The sequence below is a fragment of the Asterias amurensis genome, chromosome 4 (genome assembly GCF_032118995.1).
Source record: "Asterias amurensis chromosome 4, ASM3211899v1".
Lineage (NCBI taxonomy): Eukaryota > Metazoa > Echinodermata > Asteroidea > Forcipulatida > Asteriidae > Asterias > Asterias amurensis.
In genome coordinates this window covers 6,842,088-6,853,085 of record NC_092651.1, presented here as the reverse complement: position 1 = coordinate 6,853,085, position 10,998 = coordinate 6,842,088, and the positions used below count along the sequence as shown (strand labels likewise).

At 41.6% G+C, this 10,998-nt stretch overlaps 1 protein-coding gene across 1 annotated transcript; it reads left to right on the top strand.

Moving 5' to 3' along the window:
- The first annotated feature begins 6,649 nt into the window (after nt 1-6,649).
- On the top strand, nt 6,650-7,931 carry LOC139935888 (uncharacterized). The gene is made up of 2 exons (XM_071930503.1): nt 6,650-6,928; nt 7,293-7,931. The coding sequence occupies exons 1-2, from the start codon at nt 6,650-6,652 to the stop codon at nt 7,929-7,931; spliced, it is 918 nt and encodes a 305-aa protein (XP_071786604.1).
- Nucleotides 7,932-10,998: the final 3,067 nt, after the last annotated feature.

Genomic DNA, 10,998 nt, shown 5'->3' with positions numbered 1-10,998 from the left:
AAAACACGTTGCCCCGGATCGGTCGAGTTGATCACCGAAAAGCGCCCGAGACCGTCCGTTACTTTACTGCATGCGGTCGGATAGATAATTCGTTTACCCATTCGTTTAACCATCAAGGGAACGCAGGGGTGTAGGTCCTCGAGAGCTTGGTTCACACACATATTTTGTTGCATTGAAGAAGCGAGTATCATGATTATCAGCAAAGTGTTGGATCTCTCTGGCTCTAAGTCGCCACCAGTTGTTCTTTATGTCTCTGATTTTCTTTTGGGCATAAGCCTTAAGTTCATTGTAGGTTGTTTCCTTGTGCCTGGAGCTCAGATCATTTTGCCAGGCGCGGAAGGATTTCCTTTTTGCATCTTGCAAATAGAAGACTCAATCTCAGCATTGTTGTCATCAAACCAATCTTGGTTCTTATTGGTGGAGTAACCGATGGAGTTGGCACATGCTTCGTGAGCAGCAGTTTTTAGGGACTGCCGGTCATCCACAACGCTTGTGTCACTGTTGATTGGAAGGTCAGTCAGTCTGTCAGTGATACTTTGTGTGAGAACAATCCGCTGCTGGGGATCTTGAACACTCTGAGTATTGTATTTCCTCCAAAGACATTTGGCTTGCAAACGTTGTTTCCTTGCGGAGCTAACTGACAATCGTATTACGATCTCACAAGACGATGTTCAGTCCAGCAGTCATCAGCACCTCTCATGATACGTGTGATGCGAACATCATTTAGATCTCCACGCCGAACAATAACATAGTCCAGGAGGTGCCAATGTTTTGAGCGGGGGTGTCTCCAGGTTATCTTATACTTAACGCTCTGTCTGAAGATGGTATTGGTAATGACTAGTTTATGCTCAGCACACTTGCTAAAGAAGAAGGAGAGTGTTGGAGTTGGTTTTCCCTACACCTTCTTTACCAATGATGCCATTCCAGAGGTCTGAGTCTTTACCTACCCTTGCGTTTAAGTCACCAAGGAGGACAATCTTGAAGTAAGGACGTTATCAAGGGCAGCATAGAGCTGTTCTTTAGCTTCCCCATCAGAATCCAGGGTTGGTGCATATATGCACTTATAACTGTGTCAATTTAATCCGAAGAGTCATCAGACGTTCACTGATACTGATAGGTAGTTCACACATACACATTAGGAGTTGATTTTTCATTGCAAAACCAACTCCATGTGAACGCCAGTCATTAATAGATTTTCGCTGTCCAGAAAAAGGTATATCCACTGCCTAAATTATTCAGCTGCCCCGCCTCCGCCCGTCTTGTTTAATTGAGGGCAGCGATGTCAATTGTATCATGCGAGCTCGTTGGCAACAATAGCAGTTCTCCGTTCAGGTCGGTCCGAATTGTCCATTCAGTTTGTTACATTCCATGTAGCAAAATTCATTCTTTGTTTTCGACCGCAATAAGAGTGATCCCTCTGGACGCGATGTTCCAGCCAGGATGATGCGAAACAGCCTATTTTGGTGGCGCCTTTTCTAGCCCTTTCCCCGTATGGGGTGAGCAGAGGAGATCCTAGATGAGAGCTGCTCAGACACGCTCGCAGCTGCAGAAGTGCACTCCTGTTTCAATCCAAGTGCAGAGCGACCATCCAACGAATGCCTCCTACAGGCAGAGTCGTGGCTAGGGACTTCCAGGGATCACTTCACCTGTCCCCGTTGCCACTAGTCCATCGCCGCAGGACTTATGATTGGTTGAGATGGAGGTTTATTCCATGTGGAGAAAGCTTGCGCGTGAATTTTGTTTATGTGGGTAGGCCGTTTCGCACCCACAACCACACAATAACTGGCAGAGGCTGAGTCAGTACCTGGTGACAAGGAAGACCCAGACGACCAGAGATGTAGCCTCCGTTGCAGCCATCGTCCGCCATCACAAACGTTTGGAGTTTTCCTCTTCTTCCGCTTGTTCAACTGTTGAGGCAGGTCCAGTTGGTTTGAAATCAGAATTTTCCGATGGCTTATGAGCCCCACCTGCCCAGGTTTTAAATCAGAACTAACATTTTCCCTAAAATAGGCTGCCGCCCAAGGCTAACGAGCCCTATCTACCCAGAGCAATCTGTTTTTAAGGCGCCAGAAACGATGAATGCAGACACAACACCTCTAGGTAAAACACGAACAAAAGTCCATTAAGCTACAGTTCTCAAAAGGAGAAAAAAAGCTGTCGCAAAGTAAATAGCTCCCTTTCGCTTTTTCTATTAGCAACTTGCCCCCCCCCACCCCACCAGTGACCGCTCTTCTTGATAGACCAGATTGACCTGTAAACCAATAAAACCCGTCAATCGTACGACAAATTCCATCCGATTGTTATACCGCATGTCTTTAAAACACTGTCACAGCAATCGTCTTCTCGGCGACGTCTTCTCCGATCTGTAAGACTTCTTCTCCGCCGTAATCACACAAATACTGGTACAACAACACTCAAATACAATGTGCAATCATTTTGGGTCGCATGTGGCTAGGAAGTACATTTGCAGCCGTAAACAACAGCATGCGCGCGTGGCATTGTGGTTCACGGGGTTTGATCGTATGTGTGAAACGACCGTGCATATTCCTGGGAAAAGTACTCCCGGGAGTTACCAAATTTGGATAGTGAGAACGGTTGCTTGGGGTGGCGGTGGGGTTAGAAACTCCCGGGATTTTCCCGGGAGTTAATTTCCCGGGAAATGGTTCTGTTGTGTGAAAAGGGCTTAAGAAGTATGACGCGCTCTAAACCAAAGAAAGACGCAATTTTTGTGCGGGGTGTTATAAACTCATGTTTGCGATGCTTTGGAAGAAGCAAAACCAGGCCTATAAACCAAACCAAAAGCTACAAAAAAAACCACGCAATGTCTTTTAGAACTCATCTTTAGAACAACCCAGAGTTAGTGGCTTTCCTGAGATACAGAGACGATGTACTAGTAATTTGCAATGGCAATAGAAATCAAGCGTTGCATTTCATTAAGGTGTTAAACAACCTGCACCCGACATTGAAATTCACTTCAGAGATTTCGGACAACCAAATCTCGAACTTTCAAAAAGAGGGGAAGCTTGAAACTCGAATAGCAACGAACATCGGACACATTCCAATACTCTGCTCGAGAATCTGCACAATTTGAGTCTGTATTTGGTGGGGTCTTTAAAATGTCAAGTTACACATAAGTTAGTGTGCAAACTCCTGCAATCATGGACCCTCCTTTGTTCAACTCTTTGGACCATAATGATTTCCTTTGTGATAGCAACCGTGGACCCATTGTCCCTTTTGTTATTACGTCCCCGGTTTGAATGTGGATACTACGGTGGCTGATCATCGCCAACAACAACTAAACACTTTTTCAGTACGGCGATACAACGCCGTATAGGGCGTTATTACGCCCTAAATTAATTAACGGTGTTATAAATACAGCATCTAGATTTAGTATACAAATAGTGAGTCGCTCAGAGTGGAACGGGAGGAATATTATCGCAAGGTAACATTTTGACTGTTCCATTTCACAAGGAGAAGCCGAGTGAAATGGATCAGTCCAAATTTTACCGAGCGATAATATTCCTTCCATTCCAAGAATTAAAGCCACTCAATATGACATATAGATCCTTGTCATTTGATGTATTTTACATTATGAAAAATCACACAAATTACCGACAACCAAAATCATATGCGGCAACAATGCACAAATCGGATCACAACCTTTTGGCACAGGTGCTCCTTTGTTTGAGCAGCGGCGCGGCGGCGTTGTACTGCTCAAAAACATTGGGAACAAGGATGATCCTAACTGTTGAATGGGAAATGCTATTCCCAATGGCACGTGAAGTAAGTTCCACCAATCAAATGACAAGGATCTGTATGCCAGTTATATAAAATTGTACATAACACCCAAGCAGATCCTTGCCATTTGATTGGAGGATTGTCCGTCACGTGATAGCAAATAAAAGTACCAATGCACGCTGAGTCACTTACCGTGCTTTTCCGTTCCATCCGAAAAGTACTAATGCACGCTGCCAGCGTGCAATAGTACTTTTCGGATGGAACGAAAAAGCGGAGTAAAAACATCACTGCGTGCGCGTGTCTTTGGTAACGCAGCAGTGTTACTGCAAGGCAGGGCATGTGCCAAAGTGTACCTTAGACTGCGATCTAAAAATCAACTACTTAAGAAAATGTTAAGTGGTGCAGTCTTTGCTTAAGAAAGGGTCAAAGACAAAAATGGTCAAATATTGATTGTATTATTGATTGCAAGCAAGGTTTCTTCAAGGATTGAGAGGCTATGGATCACTGAATAAGATTTCCTCAGTTAAGAAATTGGTGCAAAGTTTAATCAAGAAGGCCCTTAATTAGCACTAATTACAATTGTAATCAAATTTTGAGTGCTAGGATTAAAATGATGTGTGCCTAAAACTGTACTGACTCAAAATATGAAACGGCAAATATATATAAAGGACCAAAAACCTCAAATATAAATGACAAACACAAATATATTTAACAGCGCCCTCTATATTGGACGTAGTTTCATATATATAAGACATGTGCACCCACATATATAAGACATAAAGTCTCATACAAAGGACGTCAACAGCCGTCAAAGGTTAAAATCGGGAACGAAAATCATCGAGCCGTAAATTCAGCCTTTGTCTTCACAGGAGGAGTCGTTGGATGGTGTCAGAGTCACACCAAGGTATTTGAACTGTGACACCTGCTCCAGTGCTGAACCATTAATTGTGATGTTTGATGTTGTGTCTTGATCATCGAGTGTGAAAACCATTACTTTGGTCTTTGGTACATATATATATGGGTTTGCTCATTTAGTCATAAACGGCCCCTCATATGTTTCATACTTGCACTCAAAATTGCATTTAAACGTGTAATTAGAGCTAATTAAGGTCCCTCCTAATGGCACCACATTCACTTTCTTTAATACGAAAATCTCATCCAGTAGACCATGGCATTTCAATCTATGAAGACATTTTGCTTGCAATCATCACTTTCATTACCTTGACCTTTGACCAAAGATGGCACCACTTAAAATTTTCTTAAGTAGTTGATTTTGAGTCAGCACAGTCTAAGGTACACTTTGACACATGTTTCATCGTTGCACTCAAAATTTCATTTAGCACTAATTAAGGTTCTTCTTAATTACACTTGGCACCAATATTACCAATATTCACTTTCTTAAATATGGAAATCTCATTCAGTAGACCATGGCATTTCGACCTTTGACCTTTGTTGACCTTTGACCCTTTCTTAAGCAAAGATGGCACCACTTAAAATTTTCTCAAGTAGTTGATTTTGAGTCAGCACAGTCTTTGACACATGTTTCATCGTTGCACTCAAAATTTCATTTAAACGTCTAATTAGCACTAATTAAGGGCCTTCTTAAGTACACTTGGCACCATTGTTTATTTTCTTAAGTACGGAATTTATAGTCAGTGGACCATGGCATTTCAATATATGAAGAAATTTTGCTTGCACTCAACAGTTCATTTAAATGGACTTTTGGGTGAGTTTAGGGGGCTCCCCCCTCCCAACGCACCACTCGGTGCGCTTACGAATTTACATTAAGGTTCCCACGGGGGGCCCTGCACATCCCACACCTCAAACCTTTTGCACTCAATATTTTCAATAAACCCTGCTGGGCTCCCGGACTATATGGGCAACCCGTGGCAAACAACGAGCAATGCCAACGCACGGGATAGCGGGGCAGGGAGGCAAGGAGGCGCGGGACTATTGGACGGGGAGAGGGAAGGGGCACACGGAGTGTGACAGGGAGTGAAGGAAAGTCAAAATAAATTGAACGGGAACAAAATAAGCGAAACGTGTGTAACGGGACTGGGAAGAACCTCTAGCGGGACCCGCGCGAAACTAGAAAACATACTAGATGGGACCGTCAAGTAAAAAGAAACAAGAAAAAAGACGAGCAAGTGTACGGTTTATAATGAATGCACTAAAACTAAAAGGTTCGTCGTGACTCAGGGTGTCCCTCCACTTAACCACTCCACGCTACTTGCAGAATTATATACGCAATGTTTTCTAGCGGGCGCCGCAAGCGGGGTATAACGCGACTGGGAAAGAACACCCGTGCGAACATGGAACACATAGGCATAAAGTCTCAATCAAAGAACAGTTACAACGTAGGTGATCGCGGGGACGAAGGCTGACAAACACAGAGGCTCGGTTATGGGACGGGAGAGTAGAGGGAAGGGGTTCAATGTTGGACAGGGGACGGGGAAATTGCAAACAAATTAATTTTGTACAATATGATTTCTAGCGGGGTTGCCGCGCGATGCGCGGCATCCCGCTAGTCTATATTATAAAAGCGCTTAAATTAATCACCTGGGCGCCGCCATGTTGTTTTCAAGTTAAGTTGTGCCCGCACCCTGGTATAATGATTTGTCTTGGGGCCTTTCTTAAACCACGGCTTGGGCTCCGGCTCAGGCTCCGCGTGCTGATATCCGTGCAATACGCGCTGCTCCAAAATGCAGGTTACATGCAAGCTGCGTACACAGCACGCGGAGCCTGAGCCTGAGCCGGAGCCCAAGCCGTGGTTTGAGAAAGGCCCCTGGGGTGCGTTCCGCTTACGCGAGCGTTTGCGCCAACGTTTTCTGAGAGTGGTTTACGCTAACAGCCGGGACCGGAACGCGCTTTTCAAAAATTGTACGCACGTTCGCTACTTGTAAAAAAAAAAATGGCGACCAACGGGGTTACTTTGCTTACTATAGCTAAAGTTTTCGAGGAATTTATGGTAGTTGACCATGATTATATTCCTGATCTGTGTGCTGATATAATTGGGAAACTCGCACAAGTTAAAAGCGAGGATTGTTGGTCTGTTTGTGAGTCGTGCGGGGGAAAATGCGTAGCAGGGTGCAACAATGTACGGATCACTGGTTTTGTGAGCAAAGTGATTCCTCAGTGGACGGACAAAGTGTTCAAACAGCATTTCCGAATGGAAAGATCAACTTTCAAAGTAAGAATTAGTTATGTTTTCTATAGGCTTATAAAATAATTATGTTTCTAAATCATTGACGAGCATTGGTCCAACCTCGGGAGTGGTAACAATTTTGAAAATAAATCTCAAATTCAAAGGTTAGAATTACAAGATAATAATGACATCAATAAACCTGTTTTTGTTGGTCCCTTCCAAACAAAATTATATAGGCTCCCATCCGTGTAAAATGATGACATTTTATCTGGCAATTACACATTTTAAACACTTTTATTCGAGAAGCGCCCGTTATAAATTTGTTGAAACCGTTTTAAACGTATTTTTGTTTTCGTTACATTCACTTTTATCTTACCTATTATAATGCTTTTGTTTCTTTGTATAACAGGCTCTGTGTGAAGAGATGAACAGCTTAAACACTGATCGGGTAGAACACTCATTGGAGGAACGAATGTATGCCTCTCTCTGGATGCTTGCCAATCCCGACTGCTACAGATGCGTTGGCAACTTGTTTGATATGGGCAAGAGCTCCCTATATCGGATCTTTATGGACTTTGTTCATACAATTCAGGCGCTGCGCTTGAAATACATAACTTGGCCTACAGGCGACTTACAAGAAGTGGCAGATGGGTTTAGCAAGAAGACAGGCATGCCCGGTGTTGTTGGATGTATTGATGGCACACACATATCCATAAGAGGCCCGAACAGTAAGAACTTCCGTGACTCATATATCAACCGCAAGGGTTATGCCAGCGTTCACCTACAGGCAGTCTGCCAAAGTTCGCTACAGTTTTCGGCCATCTTTTGTGTCTACCCGGGATCTGTTCATGATGCCCGTGTCTACAGAGAGAGCCCCTTGCGAGAACACCTCGACCTACATCCAATCCCCCCTAACAAGCACTTGCTCGGAGATACTGCATATCCCCTATCTACCGACCTGATGACTCCCTACCGCGACAATGGGAACCTTACAGCAGAACAAAAACAGTTTAACAAGCTTCTAAAGCTCTACAAGAGCACACATTGAAAGAGCATTTGGTTTGCTGAAATACAAGTGGCGAAGGCTTCATCACATCGATATGTTCAACCTGGAACATATTTCTTTTGTAATCACAAGTGCGTGTATTTTACACAATTTCATACTTGCCCACGAGAAGCTCGAGGCAGCTGATTTGGAGGAGATAGAGACGGTGGTTGCAGAGAGCGCGTCACTGAACGACAACGCTGTTCAGCCACCTTGCGCTGATGCGTCCAGAAAACGAAATCGCCTTGTATTAAGCCTTGATTTTTGTCTGGGTTTTGGATACCGTCATAATAATAATAATAATAATAATAATAATAATAATAATAATAACAATAACAATAACAATAACAATAACAATAACAAAACAAAACAAAACAAAACAAAACAAAACAAAACAAAACAAAACAAAACAAAACAAAACAATAACAATAACAATAACAATAACAATAACAATAACAATAACAATAACAATAACAATAACAATAACAATAACAATAACAATAACAATAACAATAACAATAACAATAACAATAACAATAACAATAACAATAACAATAACAAAACAATAACAATAACAATAACAATAACAATAACAATAACAATAACAATAACAATAACAATAACAATAACAATAACAATAACAATAACAATAACAATAACAATAACAATAACAATAACAATAACAATAACAATAACAATAACAATAACAATAACAATAACAATAACAATAACAATAACAATAACAATAACAATAATAATAATAATAATAATAATAATAATAATAATAATAATAATAATAATAATAATAATAATAATAATAATAATAATAATAATAATAATAATAACAAGTGCCAACAGACCCGACATCATCATCAAGGACAACAGACAAGTGCCAACAGACCCGACATCATCATCAAGGACAAGAAAGACCAGAGGTGTATACTAATTGATGTGTCAATACCTTCCGAACGAAACACCTCAATTAAAGTTGCCGAGAAGCTGTCTAAATACAAAGACCTTGAGATCGAGATTAGCAGAATGTGGAGTATGAAGACCGAGACAATCCCAGTGGTCATCGGAGCTCTGGGACTAGTAAAGAAAGGACTGGAGAAATTCATTGAACGTATCCCTGGCAGCATAAGCATCAACTTAGTCCAGAAGATTGCACTCCTCGGCACAGCTCACATACTACGTAGAATTCTGTCCATTAAATAACATCACCCCTTTAGCGCCTCAGATCCATAGTCTGGATCCGGCTCTGTAGGATGTATCGTAGATAGCATAAAATAAACTTCTTCATAATAATAATAATAATAATAATAATAATAATAATAATAATAATAATAAGACATTTGTAAAGCGCCTAATGCAAAAGCCTCTAAGCGCATTAAAGAAACAATAAAACAAACAATTAGAGAAAGATACAAGATACAAATAGGCAAACTACAAAAAAGAAGCTTTAAACAAGTGAGTTTTCAACAAGGACTTAAAACATTGTAAAGTATTAGCTTGGCGAATATGCACAGGAAGACTATTCCAAAGAAACGGTGCGGCGTAAGAAAAAGATCTGTGGCCATAAAAAATGGAAGAAGCTCTAGTAGCAGAAAGCAATGACTGTTGAGATGATCGTTAAGTCCGAGTAGGGGAATAATAATGAACAAGTTCAGATAAATACGCAGGAGATTGACATGACACGATATACATATTCATGAGCTGCATACTAGCATATCCTAGAGCCCCCCCAATTTCGTCCACTATTGGAATTTTTTCAATACAACACATTAAAACGGGAAGATACAGATCCGACAAGGCTGTCGGCCTAACGGCCTCCGCATTCGGTTAGTGGTGTACGAGTGCGATGACTTGTGTGAACAGTATTCGTGCGATGTGACAGTGTGTATACGGGTTGGTCATTCGGTGTGATCGCACACACCATGCACAGGGTATACGGCGGGTGGGTTTACAGCTGCGTCTTTTCGGAGCGAATAATGCGACTGCCTTGAGCAAGGCTATGAACAATATAAATTCAAGTGGCCCAGCTACAGAACCTTGTGGAACACCACACCAGAGATGATGGCGATCTGATTTAACATTGTTGATGAGAACATGCTGGGTTCTGTTGTTCAGATAAGAAGAGAACCAATTAAGGGCAGTTCCAGTAATTCCATAGCGTGAAAATAAACGTTGGATGAGATGCTCATGGTTGATAGTGTCAAATGCAGCTGAAAAATCTAACAGCACGAGGATTGCTTCCTTATGGTTGTCCAGTGCACGTAAGATTTCGTCCTGCACACGAACAAGAGCAGTCTCAGTACTGTGGAAAGGACGATAAGCAGACTGCATTTTAGCATGAAGGTTATTTTCATGGAGATAGTCATGAAGTTGACTAACAACAGCACGCTCAATCAATTTGGAGATGAATCTCAAGTTAGAGATAGGACGATAATTTGACAAACACTCTGAGTCCAAATGTTGCTTTTTCAGAAGTGGCAGGATGCAAGCCTCCTTAAGATGATCAGGGAAATGACCAAAAGACAAAGATCTATTAATAATCTCTGTGAAGACTGGCAGCAATTCAGAATAACACTCCTTAAAAACAGATAATGGCAGAGGGTCCAGCTTGCAGGAGGTAATCGAACAAGATTTGATCATCTTCATCACTTCATCAGAAGTGACTACACGAAAAGTGGCGAATGACGAAGTACAATGATCATGAATGTCAGCGGAGATGGGTGGAGAATGATTATTATCAAATCTGCCATACAGTTTCTTAATTTTGTCTTCGAAGAAACTAGCGAAATTGTTGGCAAGATCAACAGGATTATCAAAACTTGGAAGCTTTTTCAAACACTTCGGAGAAGAAAGCTTGTCAATAACACGGAACAGACTTCGTTGGTTGCACTCGGATATTTGATGGCGATGATAATTAGATTTACTATTGTTTACAAGGTCTCTGTATATAATACACTGTTCTTTATACAACTCATGATGCACAGCAAGGCCAGATTTTATCCACTTTCGCTCACTACGACGTTTCACTTGCTTGGCTGCACGTAAAGTATCGCTATAC